Source organism: Rhodofomes roseus (assembly GCF_022264815.1).
Source record: "Rhodofomes roseus strain CIRM-BRFM 1785 chromosome Unknown C8Q71scaffold_9, whole genome shotgun sequence".
Classification (NCBI taxonomy): Eukaryota; Fungi; Basidiomycota; class Agaricomycetes; order Polyporales; family Fomitopsidaceae; genus Rhodofomes; species Rhodofomes roseus.
The window spans coordinates 1,259,810-1,274,362 of NW_025952965.1; the positions used below are offsets into that span (position 1 = coordinate 1,259,810).

Consider the following 14,553-nt stretch of genomic DNA (forward strand, 5'->3'; position numbering starts at 1 on the left):
ACAGATCTCTGTGCGAAGTTACGCGTACGCGCAGGTTTGAAGTACTTATGCTCATCCATTCACGTTCTCCAACTTCAGGCAAGAATATTACATTCGAGGCTATGGCACACGCATTAGGATTTAAAGTACCGTATACAAGTATACTTTCGCTATTTACGGCTGTATGATACCCAACGACTCGGTTAGACCATACATATTACGACTCAGCGAACGGCCTCAGTGACTCAACCTCGCCCCCCGCGCGCGCAACCCGTCCTTCACCAGCATCCACCACGCATGCCACTGCTTCTCCGTCACAATCTCCTTCTCGAGGAGGTCCCAGTCGCCTTCGCCGGGGCGCCCGCGGGCGAGCATGTCGAGCAGCTCGTCCGTGTCGTACCCGAGCGCGAGGAACGCCTGCGCGACATGCGCCGGGGGCTGCGCGGTGCGGGAAACACTCCGGAGGAAGGCGTCGACGGCGGGCGGCGGGCGCTGAGACAGAGATAGAGGCCGCGGATTCGAGCCTGAGGCGGAGAGCGTGCATGCGTCTTCGGCAGCGCGCGGCTGGGCGGGGGCTGGGTGCTGGGGAGCCGCGGCGACGGTGCACTGGGAGTGCGAGGGGAAGGCGGGCACGAGGGCGAAACGCCCCGTGATGTCCTCCGTGCTCTGGGGCAGGAGAGGGCTTGGGGGGATGCTTGACGTCGGCGTGGGCTGCTGGGCCACGCGGTGCGAGTGGTGGTTCGCGGTTTCGACTGTCAGGCATGCGGGCGAGCTTGAGCTAGATGTTTGGTCGGTGTCTGACGGCGACGCGTGGGATGTCGTGCTCCTAACTAGGGTAGTGGTTTGTGCGCTGTGTGGCGGGACGATGCCCGCTGGAGCAGGAGAAGGCGGTTGGGTCTGGGCTGCCGGGGATGCAGAGGCAGAAGGTGCTTTGTGCGACTGCGGGGGCGGTGAAGGCCAGTCGAGGTCCATAGACTCGTCTGCGTCGCGGTGTGGCTTTGCGGCGGTGGACGCGGCGGATGCACTGTGGGCCGAGGTCGAGGGCTCGAAATCTTCGGCCCACTCGAGCTGCAGCTCGGATAGGGACGGCGACGCAGACGGGGAACGAGGGCGGTCGATCGTCTCAATGCTTGGCATCTCCAACTGAGGGCGGCTCGGACCCTCCACTGCAGCCTGAGACACCGCTCGCGACTGACCTTCTGCAAGTGATATTGATTAGAGGTCATTGCATGGTAGATCTCGGAGAGACTCACCTTCTTTCGTCGACGTCAGCTCATCGGTGTTCCTCGACTCGTCGCCTGTATCTGTACTCCCAGAGACGTGCAGGGTCTTTCTGCGCTTGCGGCGAGGGGTTTCAGGTTTGAGACCACCCTCAGGAGGCTGCGCGCTGCATTTTTGCCTGGCATGAATCTGACGCAAAGTCGTCAGCTCAATGCAGAACCTAGGCTAAAGACTACACACCTGGAGATACTGAGGGTCCCTGTGCCCATACGAACATTTAGTGCAAGTGAACCGCTCGCCGTCCGCGGGCCTCACGAGGGTCTCCTTGGTACCATCCGGGAAGACAACCACGCATCGCTTCTGGTGAACCGTCCTCTGGTGGAACTGGACGGACTTTACATTTTCGCCACACCTCCGGCAGCGGTGAATGGCATTCGGTCTGCGCAAACACACAAGGATGTTAGCAAGGCGGAGCGCGCATGGGCGGAAGAGATGTGATCTCACGAGGCGTCCTTGCCAGCGCTGGGGCTGTCGTTCTCCGGCTGCGCCTCGGCACTGGCGAGAGCGTCAATCTGCGGCTTGACGTCCTGCTCGGGGGGGCCGACGGAGAGCGTGTGAGGGGAGGGGTCGAGGGTGGTGAAGTTGGACATTACGAGTGCATACTAGTAGGGGGACAGAGCGTAGCAGTGGCGAGGGCGGAAGAGCCGGCCTCTGGCAAATCTCAGCGACGCACCACCCACTCTGCTCAGCAATCACCCGATCTGGGGCTCCCCTCATCTCAGATCGCCTCCAGATCTCGCGTGCTCTCAGTCGCCCTCAGCCCGAGTACCGTGGCAATGGTCTGTTCTACAATCGACTGCTGGTACACATAGGAGGACAATGCTAGTAACAACAACAGGAGAGCGCGGAGCGTATCATACAGTACACAGGTATTTCCGACATGAGGGACAACGACAAAGCAGCACAGCGACTGGGACCTGGTTAATTAACACAGAACAGGACAACACAGCAAAAAAGCAACAAGTCCCAAACGCGGTGAATCAGACATTGTTTCCGCACCTCCTCGCTCGCTCGCGCAAGCCGACCTTCACGTGCAACCACCACACATCATATTTCTTCTCAGTACGCAAATCCTCCTTCAGGCCGTCCCAGTCGCCCAGCTCGGGCTGCGCACGGGCGAGGAAGTCGAGCTGCTCGTCTGTGTCGTAGCCCAGATCGACAAACGTATGGGCGAAGTGCGCCGGGGGCGACCGTCCCGCCCAGATGCCCTCGAGGAAGCGCACGACGGGGTGGTCGGGCGGCAGAGGCTCGCGGGGCGGGCTGTTGTTCGACTCGGAGCCTGAGGGAGGCTCAGGAGAGGCGGACTCAGAGGACGATACCCCTGAGTCCGAGTCGGTCCCTTCAAGTTCTGAGTGGTGGCACAGACCCGCCCCGACCTCCGTAGGGGATGTACGTTGCGACGCACCTGAGGGGCCTGGCAAACCATCGCCGGCTGGAGTGCCAACGTGTGAGGGAGCTGCCAGTGGCCCGTCATCTGTGGTGGGACTTGGAGGTGGACTGATCAGCCTGAGCCCAGGGGGCGTATTCGCACCCGCTAGTCGCCCCTCAGGCTCGTGATCTTTGAACACCTCGAGGTCGACGGCGGCAGGGGCACCGTCTCTAGGCACATGGTCATCGTCAGGAACGTACACAATTTGGATGCCGAGGTCCTGGGCATCCAGCATAACGCTGTTGTCGTCCTCGTCGTCGGGATACTGCAGTTCGAGTTTCTCGAGTTGTATCACGTCGACGTCGACGTCCGTCTCGCCCGTGTACAGAGACGGAGAGTGTGACCGTTCTGCAGCGGGCGTCTGCTCGTTGATCTCAGGAGGCGGACTCGGAGGCAAACACAGCAGTTCCCCGCCGGACACTGGAGGCTCCCCGTTTGGAGGCTCAGTGACCTGCTCGGCAGACGGTGCATCTGGGCGGGGAGAAGGCGTGTCACTGCTGGCACTGTTGAGCCTTGGGCGTTTCCTTCTGGGCAAGGGCGTAAATTCGGGGGGCGATCGACGCTCGACGGTGTCGGACTTTCGTGCCTCCGACGCACTCCGAGTCGTCTCCGTTCGATTGAGCGAAGCTGGCGGTATCTTGATCTTCAGCGCCGGGTTGTGCATCTTGATACGAATGCGCCCTGGGGAGCCCGTGGGCACAGGTCGGGCTGTGGTGGGCCGACACCCATCCTTGCGTACATGATCCTGCACGACGTGAGATGGGAGTGGGTATGTGGCTCGCACCCTTACCTGCAGCTGCCGCGGGGCCTGATGCGGTTTGTTGCAGAACGGACATCGGAAGCCGCCCACGCCGGTCTCGTCGCGAAAGACTTCATGTATTGTGCCGTCGGGACTCGCGACCCGGCAGGACTCCTGATGTGCCGATCTATAGTGGTAATCGAGCGACCGCACCTCTTGTTTGCATTCGCGGCATCTGCCTGGCGCGGCCGGCCTACTCGCGAGATTGCAGGTCAATGCAGTGTTCTATTCAGTGAACCCAAACACTGGCAGAGGTAGCCTATACCACACACCAATCTTTCATCACTGCACACTGATCTTTGCGCCTAACTGAAGGGCGGAGTCATTGACGACAATAGTGGCCCGGGATTCAACAAACCGCAAGGAAGAACGACAGTAACTGGAGTGGGTAGTACTCCCGGGCGAAAGCCGATACATCGAACGCAAGCGGCCATCGGAGGCGATCGATCTCGAGTGATTCAGGCGTGACAGACGCGTGACATACGCGCTCCGTCACGTAGCAGCGCGCAGGTCACTACACTCGCTAAGTTGCCCCACTATCAGTGACTATGGTCAGCGGCCGCCTCCTACGACGAATGTACACCTCTAGCCATCTATGTGCACGCCGTTTCTGTCGTTTCTGGGAACCGCCATTCCTCGCATGAAACGCCAAGAGCCTGGAAACTAGACGTGAACTTGCCGCATGCGCAGCCTACGCAGTCGTTTATTTTTGCACAGAAGGAGGGCTTATTCGTTGGTGCGGTGTAGTGTATTCGCTGCCCTCAGGCTTCGGACGGCTCATTACCGCTTCATAGTATTCATTAGGCTCCCCGTACGGCAAAGTCTCATCTAGGGTGGGGGCCTATGCCCGAATGCTGTCACCCCATTGTCAGTATGACACAGCAGCTGCGCACCTCTGGCACGTCCATTGGTGGAGCGGGCCAGTCTAGTATACTTTCTGTGTACGTACGCTTCATAAATACTTTCAGTCATTAGTACCGCACTGACGGCGCTCCTTTGAATTCACCGCAGGGAAGGCGCTGTCAATCTCTTGGTTCGCTAGACGTAAGAAAAGGAATGCACGTCCGTAGACCCAATATACAATAGCAGCGTTGCAGACGCAGGTGCGGCCAAAGGGACATCCGTATGGCGTGTATGAGGCTCCCGCGAAAAGAAACCCAGTAGGCATTCTCATGGCCTGCCATAGAGGTATGTGGCAAAGTTCGACTCAAGGATTTCGCGAAAGCGAGTACGGGATCAGCTGCTGAAATTCGCTTGATGTTCAGTGTCTGTATGAACCATCAGTCCGCACGCTGCGCTCGAGGCTCGCTGTTTAGCCCACCGCAAGAGGGTAAGGAAGCGAAGGCAATGTCCGCTGAACAGGGCGGTACAACAGGATATAAAAGCAGGCAGGTGCGACGGATATTCCCCAGCTCTCGAGCTACAGTTACATCCTCATCGAGTCAAAATGCGTGCCAACGTTCTCCTGGCCTTTGTCTTCGCTGCGATCTCCGCTGTGCCCTCCTTGACCCTCCCGGTCGACGTGTATGTTCTGCCGTTCTCAAGAATACAGAGTCCACCTACTGACAACCGTGCCACTCACAGTGCAGGCCTCTCCGTGCGAGATGCGAGCCTCTATGCCCGCGAGCCCATGCCCGTGGTTGCCGACGCCGACACCCCTGTCAAGGGCCCGGGTAACGGCGGGCATGACCACACGAAGCGCGAGAACGCCGACCACGAGCATGATGACCCGACGCATGTCGCTGCTCGCGGTCCCGTCAAGACCCCCACCAAGGGTCCGGGGGGAAAACGCGAGGACGACCACAAGCACGCTCCGACTCACATCGGTGCTCGCGACCCCGGGCCTGTCAAGACCCCAACCAAGGGTACTGGCGGTGGCCCGAACCCCAAGCGCGAGGACGATCACAAGCACGACCCGACGCACGTCGAGGCTCGCGGTCCTGTCAAGGCCCCAACCAAGGGTCCCGGCGGCGAGCCCAAGCGCGAGGACGTCGACGACGAGCTCTTGAAGCACAAGTCGCTCCCGCCCGTCGAGGCTCGTGGCCCCGTCAAGACCCCTACCAAGGGTCCGGTAGGTAAGCGCGACGATGACCACAAGCATGGCCCGACGCACGTCGCCGCCCGCGGTCCTGTCAAGACTCCCACGAAAGGACCTGGAGGTGGTGAGGGGAACCCCGAGGAAGCTTTGTAGGGTTGAGCAATGGCGTTGAGAGTGGGTAAGACAAGTTGTAGTGGTTGATATGGACTGCCAGGCATCATCTTGAACTGAGTCGCCGACTCGGATTCGGATGTACGCGTTCGTCCCAAAGTGTTCATCTACTGTGTTACATCAAATGCCACTTTGCACAGCACCACAGTGAGCCTCGTATCGAACTGTGTGACACGTACCGTAGAGGTCATCGCGACACTTGATGCGTGAAGGGCTGTGCCACGTTTGAATATCTGAACATCCACGTACACCAGTGGTGTGTTACGTCAACGTTTGTTTTCCCTTATTTGCACTTGAGCATTGTACTATCCTAGCATGGGCCCAACCCCATGACGCTACGGTTCCAGTCTTCGGACTCCTTCGCTGTTTGCTCCGGTCCAACCCGGAGCAGTTCACGTGATCTCTGACTCAGTATGACTCGTCCCTTACTCATACCTGACTCATCATTTATGACTCGATCCCTGACTCGTCATGACTCACTCCCCCGCGCTCCTATTGGCTAGGTAGTTGTGACTCGTTCAGGACCTGCCCTGAACTCCCCATGTATATAAGACCTGTGTACAGCAGCGGTCGAACCTCAGTTCGACCTGGTTATCTATTGAAGCCTCACCAGCTCCTTGGATATCAGAAACTCCCCGCTCGACCTGCTAGACGGACTTAGCAGCGTCTCAGACCATCCTCCCCATCCAAGGACGATTAGAACCTAAGGTCCCTACGTTTAGGGTTAGGTTGAGAGCTAGTGCTCTAGGTGTCACGCTTCGCGTAACATAAGGTCGAACTGATCTTTACGCTCCGCCTGCTCAGGCGCAGAGCCCACACATCTTCACACACGCTTCCGGAGTGCCCCTCCGTCTAGGGGACTCCCCATCCACCACGGACTACCGAGTTGAGATCGAACCCGTCACCTACGGGCTCCCAACCCTACCGAACCTCTGGTGGAACGACGACCTTCGCCTCTTCGAGTATCAGAAGGACAGCGGTGAGCACAGACCTGTGTTTGTGCAAGAACCAGAACAGGAAGGAGAGAAGCGCATTTGGGCCTTCTTCCCCGGATCTGTTCCCCTCGAAGAGCAACAGAAACAGACCCGCGCCTACCTAGACACCAAAGGAAAGGCTGCCGAACGGATCAGGAAGATCCAAAACGAACGACCGAAGCCGGCGACTCCAGCGGCTATCCGACGAGAACTCTCGAAGCACGAAGCTACTTCCCCTGCAGTAGGAACTAGCCCCCTGGTACACGTTGTACCCGAAGTAGGCACATCCAGCCTTACCCAGTACTCCTCGAACCTCGCTACAGGTGTCGAGAAGAAGCCTCTCGAACCGGAACTCGAGACGCAGTCGAACGAACCCGAACCCGAATCCGAACCCGAATACGAACCCGAATCAGACGACGCAATGTCTACCACCCGCACGAGCACGGCTACCAAGCTTGAGGTCCCCGCACCTGACAAGTTCAAGGGACAGGCTACCGATGCGAAACCGTTTATCCGACGTCTCGAGATGTACTACAGCGCAACAGGCAACGCCGATGCCAACGATCAACGGAAGATCGCTTACGCTCTCCTCCTCATCGACGACAACAGCGATGCTTTCTACTGGAAGAAGTTGCACATGGACGGAGAAGCCGATGCCCAAGAAGAGGGCAAGCATGCGTTTGAGTCTTGGAAAGACTTCAAGGAGGCCTTCTTGAAGGCGTTCCCCGTTTATGCCGAAGGAGACAGAGACTCGATAATGCTCACGACCCTAAAGCAAGGGAAGACTCCCACCCCTGCCTTCATCCCCAAATTCCGATCCATTGCATCCAGAACCGACCTCTCCGATAAGACCCTCTCCGGGTTCTTCAAGAGGGCAATCCGCCGTGATCTCCTTGACAAGGCAATGAATATGGAACCACCCACGACCCTGCAAGGGTGGTTTGACCTTGTCCTCCGACTCGACTCCCGCCAGATCTACAATACCAATTACTACGAGGGAGGGAACAGCGGAGGTAACAACCATCGCTCCTCCTACCCCTCTGGACGAGGCAGCGGACGATTGGACGAGCCTATGGAGATCGACGCTATGGATCAGAGGGAACGGCAACGTCACCAGGAACTGGGCCTTTGCTTCGGATGCCACAAACCCGGACATCTCCTCAGGAACTGTCCCGAGAAGAGACAGAACCCGAAGTTCACCCAGCGCAACCGAACTTCCCCACGCCGTGTGCCCGCCTCCTCTACCCACGTGCGAGAAGTTACTCCCGCCTATGTACGAGAAGTCTTCCAGGAACTCCCGCTCGAAGAACGCGCTCCGCTCTTTGAGCAAATGTCGAAGGATTTTTGAGTGGGTCTGAGTCATCGATGCGCCCAGACCCCACCTATGCACTCCACATATCCCATGTAGTAACAGGAATCACGCAATTCAAAGCCCTTTACTTTCCTCTCATGGTGATCGGAGTGCATCAAGACATCGAAACGGAAGCTCTCATCGACAGCGGTGCAATGGCCACGTACATCCACCCTCGTCTTGTCATCAAACTACGCCTACCCTCGGTACCCCTTGTCCGACCCATCCCGGTCTTCAACGTAGACGATACTCCCAACAAGAAGGGAACCATATCGCACGCCGTCGCCCTTCGCTACCGATGGAAGGGAACAACCAAGCTTGTTAAGGCGTATGTTGCCGAGATCGGAAGACAGGATCTCATTCTAGGCCATGAATGGCTCCAGAAGGAGAACCCCATCATCGACTGGAAGACAGGCGAGCTCGAGTTTGAAGACCAGACGTACTGGGCCAAACGCGAGCAGAACGAACAGCCAGTGATGTCAGTTTAAGTGCATCTACTTTCATTCATTAATGAATTAAACCCTGGATCTGATTTACACACTTTTGTACCCCTGTTAATCTAATCCTAATCCAATACAGTCTTGATCCACTGCTAAGTCATGTCCTAAATCTGAGTGCATTACAAATGCATTAAGGAGGTCCCTTAATACATCACTTATACACCACTAATACACTGTTGATTCATGTTGAATCTCTAGTCTTAATCCTCATAGTACTTAATGCACCACTAATACACTACTGATACACTCTCAACACACTGGTTAAGTCAGTACAATCCACAGCTTCTACCTGATACATTACTGATACACTTGTGATCCACTATCTGAGCCAGTGTGATACACTTGTAATCTACTGTCTCAGTCAGCATAATACACAGCCACTACCTAATACACTATAGATCCACTTGTAATCCACTGTCTCTACTATCTAAGTCGGTGTTGATGTACATGTGCATCCCAAATACACAGGCTTACTGCCTTGGTATACCACATTCACACTGCATCAAGTCTAAGCATGAACTCAATTAACACTGGATCAAGTCTTAAGCCATCAGCCTAGAGCAATATCTGATACACCAAAGCCAATCAATGATCCCCTCCAAAGTCACTCCAAATCCACCGAGTACCCACCCCAGTCCACTACGAAACCACCTCCTAAACCTACGCGAATCACCGAAGAACAACTACTAATCCTTAACAAATCCACTACAAATCCACTACGAAACCGCCTCCTGAAACTACGTAAATCACCGAAGATCAACGACTAATCCGTAGCAAAGCCACTACATAGCCACTCTACTAATCCAGTAACAAAGCCACCTCCGAATCGTAACTACATTAACTCACAGCCTAACCCTCGCATAGTATCATCCGCGACGTACCCTACCAGCACGACGACGTACAGTAGTCGGTCCTGTGCAGTGTACAGGGCTACAGTGACGATCACTGAATGAGTCCATATGAATCCATGCCGGGGAGACCCCCTAGTGCGCGTGCATAGGGTGGTGGCGACGAGGACTGGTAGCGAGAGCGTAAGCTGTGGTAGCGGAAGGCCAGGAAGGCAAGAGAGCATACAGGAGGTGGGTATCGCTGCAATGGAGACGCCATGGGTGTCGCGCAGTGGAGGTAGGACAGTGACCTCTCATCGTGATGCCATCCCGTCGGGCGGCGAGTCGCACGGTCGGGGCGGTACGATGAGCGACGTTGCTTGTACACTTGGGGAGGAGACCCTGACGTTGCTCGGTGCAGTGAGCACTGTTGCTAGCGGTGGCAGCGGCTTGATGATGTGGACCGTACCTCTTACTCGCGATGGCGGGCTGGACGACAAGGCCGGTCTATGCGGTGCCGGGGCTGGCTAGCGCGGACTCAGCTGGGATAACAGGTTACTAGCACATAGCATCGCAGATGAGCATGTAGCGGATAGGAAGGTTGGTCGGGGGAACACTCACTGGTCGCAGGTGTGACGGGATTACGTTCGGGTCGCAATCGCAGCATCCCGTGAGGTCGGTATCCGATCGGGACACCCATAGTTGTGTCGAGGTTGGCGGCATGCACCTCAGCTGACAAGGGTACATGGTCGGCGCGAACATGTCGAATTGTACTCGCAGTCGACGCGCCGTTGTGCGCCGATGTCGCGCGGAACGACGTTGGAAGGGCTGGACTGAGTGGATATAGGGTGAAGGATGTGCGTCTCAGGCGCCGCCGCGTCCAGTTCGGGTGCATCGGGAGACGTGTTGAGCTCGAGGAACTGCTCCCGAGCACATACAGCCGCCGCTGGCTCATCGGAACGAGCACGTCATGACGTGGAGGAGGCGATGAAGTAGCTACCACTCACCTAGGTTGGTAAGCCTGCCAGCTAGTCCTCTCCTCCCTGCCTCACGAAGCGTCACGCCGGCGGTTCGCCTGGTCGTCGGCACGCTCTTGCGTGCCGACTCCTCTCAACGACGGGCTCGAACAGGCAAAGGCCGAGGAGCACTCTTCGCAGTGCAGGCGTCCGTGGTTGTGATGCACGGACCAGAGCTAGGAGGTCGTACTGCTCTGGCCGAGTGTGGTGCGTCGTACGCGCCCTCAAGCTACCGTTTCCGCCTTTAAGTGAGTCCGCCGCGAGCAGGTCGCGCTGGGGGCTGACCCTGTAGACGGCGCGCTCGTGCGTGTATCGCGTGCGGGTTGAGTCGCGCGGCTTTGATTGTCGCTGGAAGCGGAGCATTGCGCGGTCGTGCTGCTGGTTCGTCGATATTGGTCACACTCTGCAGACGAGAAGATGCTCACCTTGCCTCGTTACCCTGCCAGCGGTGTCCTCCTCATCTTCCCCGCTTCTCCAGTCTTATTGCAGCTTGATAAATCGTGGGCGGAGCTGAGGGATGGATCGACACAGGAAGAGGGCACACCAGTCTAGGATAACGAAAGCGGGTGGCGCGTGTCATGTACGTCTTGTGTCTTCCAGTGCACCACGGATAAGCCACATGGCAGGCGGAGAAGCAGGGGTATGTAGCAGCGTCGCGCCGATGGCTCGTCCGGTGGTCAGCCCGTGGCATAGGCTGCCCCTCGACATGGTCCGCAGCTAGTGAGACTGTCGCTGAGTTTCGAGGTGGCCTGCCGGCACATGGATAGTGTCCATAAGTTGTGGTTGTCGAGCCGAGGTAGCGCGTGCCGGCGTAGTCGTACCCAATAGAGGGTCATACATTGGGCACGCAGGAGGCTGGCGGAGCGACGGAGCCAGCGGGAAAGATGCGAGCTCGAGGATCTCCAGGGTAGCATACGAGATGGTTGAACGCGGCGCGCGAGGTGCCGTAAGTACAGCATGCACGACAGCTCGAGATTGCATCGAAGGTACAGGCTGCGTCAGAAACAGCGGCCGAGACTGCATGTCTGGTCGTATCGACGAGGAGAGGGATGGGAGTAACTTCAACGAGACTTTACAATGATCACACTTGCGAGTAGGTAACACGTTTGCGTCGACTGGCCACCATTAGCCCTGGTTCCCTCCCCCTGTCCCAAAGTCAGCGCGATCAGACAAGGCAGAAGGAGAGACGTACAAATCGCCCAATGCTTTCCCCGCAAGATCGCCATTTGCCCTGGGCTCAGGTCGAAGTCGGAGTCCAGGACGCGCGCCCCTAGAGTCGACTCCCAGTCGGCGATGCTGATCCATTCGCCTTCATCGCGCGTCCAAACGAAGCACGACGTCGCTTTCCAGCCACGCTGCCGACGGGAGCGCAGAGGAATAGAAAAGACCGGCGCGTTGTGCAGAGGGTGGTCGGGGAGAGTGGGGCCGTGTTTGCCGTAATCGACGATGCTCCAGGAGGAGCGCTTCATCTTGAGGTTGGAGACGTTAGACGACGAGAAGACGACAATACAGAGAGTCTACCTGGCTCTCCGGGCGAGCCGATAAGCAAGGAGCGAGGCAGATCCAGTCACCGTCGACGGCGGTGACTAGACAGGGCCGTAGTTTCTTCGATACGTGGTATTCACCCGAGTGACGCGCGAACCGTCGGCTTTGCGGTGAGTAGAGGACGAGGAAAGGGGCGGCGCAGAGATAGAAGGACATGGTAGGTTGTAAGAGAGGAAGCTGGGCGAGAGCAAGAGGCGCGGTCTGCTGAAAGCGACTGGGCGGGAGGAAGAGGCGCGGTCTGCTGAAAGCGACTCGGCGCGAGATGGAGAGCAGCGGCGCGACTAGGCGCTGCGCGGAGGTAGATAGTTAGTGCGCGGAGGTAGATGGTTCGGACAGTCGCTGCGCGGAAGTAGATGGTTCGGACAATCGCTGCACGGAAGTAGATGGTTCGGACACAGGTGTAGACCCGTGAAAGCGGGAAGGCCACGCCATCCAGGAGGCGCCGCTTTCGCGTCGGTACGTACGGAATTGTTGGCGACCAGAGTAGAAGCATAGCGCGTGAAGCGCGTATTGAGTGTTGCGTCCGCATTCCTTAACATCCCGTGCACGGTCTGGGTGATATTGCGGAGGGTGAACGCGCGCGGACCGACGGAGCTAGTAACATTGATCAGAGGAAGACGTTGGGTATGAGAGAGTTCGGGGGCGGGTGGATGGGGAGACTGGTTGGCCCGCTAGTTTGAATAGGCCCAGATGGGCGGTCGGCTTATATTGAAGCGATGGAATGTTTGTTTCATCAGTGCCAGTAACCATCGGACAACACCTTTGTACAACCTCGATGCGCTCAGCCGCGCAGCGCGCAACGCATGCATCGTAGGCCCACACGCCGGACTGCACTGTCGCCGGCTCACTCTCACTGCAATGAGCTATGATCTTCGCGTGTGGAAGACTTCCCTTCACCCTCCTGGTGCGGTTGTTCGGTCACGACCTGAGCAGGACAGGATCAGTCGTTTGTTATTGCATAATGCTTGATTCACCTTAGCATAATCCCATTTCTCTTCGTGGTCTCTTCGTGTGCTCGCGAAGGCGTTCGCACACTGTAGACTCATCTTGCTGAAGATATCTGCCTTCTTCCTCGCATACGCTTGCGCCCCGCGCGACAACATCTGCTGCGTCGAGACCGCCTCCCATGCATTTGACATGTTCTTGAAGCCGAGGATCGTCCGCTTGAACTCGGCATGAAGTTTGTTCACTTCTTCGTTCGCTCGGGTCATCTCCGCCTTGGCTCGGAACCATTGCACGCGATCAACTGCAAACATAGCTGTCAGCATGCTACGACGTCGCCAGGAAACCACGTTCACTTACCTTCGAGTTGCCAAGCCTCAACTTGCACCCCTGACCTCCACGGAGGAACCACCGTCCATATCCAACTCTGCTCCTCCCGACTATCTCCAAGCTGACGTGCTTTGTTCCAATTTTTGCCCTTGAGATCGGTGTCAAGATTGATCCATGGAAGAACGTCCGACTCCTCGCGGCTCAGCGCGATCAAGCGGTCGCGGTTGTAGTTGTACATCCCAGCGATGTTACGCGTCCGCGCGACTGCGGCATTAACTTGTGATTGTGAGCGCGTGTTGTCCTTCTGGCCCCTCGCGTGCTTGCGCTTGTCGAGCAGGAAAGCACCTTGATGGTTCAGCGATTGCTTTATGCCGTCCAGCAGGTCGTGAGCATGCCCCACGCGGATACGGCGTTCGACGGTGGCCAGTGCCTGCAGTCCGAGGTCGTCGCGCTCGACGGCAGTGAAGTCGGAAGGGAGGGCGAGGGGCTCATCTTCCGGGGTGCCGGTTTCGTCGTCATCGTCGTCATCGTCGTCATCGACGGTGGGATCCTCAGCATCGGCGTCGGGAAAGTCGATGTCGGGCATAACAGACACTTGAAGCTCGCGCCACTTGTCGAGTTCACGGCGGAGTGTGCGCCGCGCAGCCTTGGTTCCGACGATCGAGTCGTCGTCTCCTTCATCCTCGCTGGTATCGCGGGTATTCTTCCTGACCTTGGCGCGCAGGTCGAACCTGTGACAGGTTATGTCGTTGAGTGGTCAGTCGCAACGTGGAGGTGGGGTGACGCACTGGCGTTTCTCGAGCTCGATCCCCTTCTTGAAGTAGTTTGCAGTGCCTCGCGGGATACTGTCCGCTGCAGCGGCCGTGAAGTTCCCCGCGGGCTGGATCTCTTGTTTCGCGAGCTCTTCGTAGACTTTCCCGGCTCGCGGAACTAACAAGCAGCGAGACCGTCAATGCCACGCGCGATGGCAGCCATGGTGTAGACGCACCTATGCTCTCGTCAAGCAAGTACACACTCTCCACCTTCCCCTTCGTCCCTTTCGAACCCTGCTTCCCCTTGCCTTTTCGTTTCTGGGCACCCCTCTTACGCTTGCCTAGCGTCGAATCGCGCCCTGCGTCGTTGGCGGCCGCAGAGGCACACTCGGATTCTACCTTCTCCCATTCGCGAACTCGTTCGCCCGCGATCTCGCTTAGCGCGGTGAAGGTAGCCGTCTTGCTCTCTTGTAGCTTGAAGGCCTCTTTGAGCTTGCGGGCCAGGTAACTTTCTGTGCAGGGACATCAGCACCGGAGTGTAATGAGTGCGTGTTGACTTACTTGCTGACTCCATTTTGCACCAATTCCAATGGTTGTGAATGGCGTTGAGGGCATCATA

General features: G+C 57.5%; 4 protein-coding genes across 4 annotated transcripts; 1 reads left to right on the forward strand and 3 right to left on the reverse strand.

Moving 5' to 3' along the window:
• Positions 1-216: 216 nt before the first annotated feature.
• Positions 217-3,353, reverse strand: C8Q71DRAFT_723636 (uncharacterized protein; the record flags this gene model as incomplete). The annotated part of the gene is made up of 9 exons (XM_047921594.1): positions 217-1,178; positions 1,233-1,389; positions 1,441-1,639; positions 1,705-1,862; positions 2,030-2,082; positions 2,128-2,177; positions 2,260-2,539; positions 2,666-2,859; positions 2,890-3,353. 9 exons carry the CDS (start codon positions 3,351-3,353, stop codon positions 217-219), a joined length of 2,517 nt encoding a protein of 838 aa, XP_047779561.1.
• A 1,582-nt stretch (positions 3,354-4,935) lies between these two features.
• C8Q71DRAFT_848094 (uncharacterized protein) lies at positions 4,936-5,960 on the forward strand (the record flags this gene model as incomplete). The annotated part of the gene is made up of 1 exon (XM_047926674.1): positions 4,936-5,960. One exon carries the CDS (start codon positions 4,936-4,938, stop codon positions 5,677-5,679), a length of 744 nt encoding a protein of 247 aa, XP_047779562.1. The 3' UTR covers positions 5,680-5,960.
• A 5,447-nt stretch (positions 5,961-11,407) lies between these two features.
• On the reverse strand, positions 11,408-12,413 carry C8Q71DRAFT_599843 (uncharacterized protein). Its single transcript, XM_047919617.1, has 3 exons — positions 11,887-12,413; positions 11,558-11,834; positions 11,408-11,510 (listed from the first exon to the last, which is right to left on the reverse strand). Exons 1-3 carry the CDS (start codon positions 12,064-12,066, stop codon positions 11,491-11,493), a joined length of 477 nt encoding a protein of 158 aa, XP_047779563.1. The 5' UTR covers positions 12,067-12,413; the 3' UTR covers positions 11,408-11,490.
• Positions 12,414-12,803: 390 nt separating this feature from the next.
• On the reverse strand, positions 12,804-13,768 carry C8Q71DRAFT_706884 (uncharacterized protein; the record flags this gene model as incomplete). The annotated part of the gene is made up of 2 exons (XM_047920530.1): positions 12,804-13,179; positions 13,248-13,768. The coding sequence occupies 2 exons, from the start codon at positions 13,766-13,768 to the stop codon at positions 12,804-12,806; spliced, it is 897 nt and encodes a 298-aa protein (XP_047779564.1).
• Positions 13,769-14,553: the final 785 nt, after the last annotated feature.

Excerpts from the sequence above, each read along its gene's own strand:
- C8Q71DRAFT_599843 (XM_047919617.1), bottom strand. The coding sequence starts at position 12,066 with ATGTCCTTCTATCTCTGCGCCGCCCCTTTCCTCGTCCTCTACTCACCG. Across the intron at positions 11,835-11,886 it reads CGGCTCGCCCGGAGAGCCAG|ATGAAGCGCTCCTCCTGGAG; the intron begins GTAGACTCTCTG and ends TCCAACCTCAAG. Across the intron at positions 11,511-11,557 it reads GGGAAAGCATTGGGCGATTT|GGGGAGGGAACCAGGGCTAA; the intron begins GTACGTCTCTCC and ends ACTTTGGGACAG.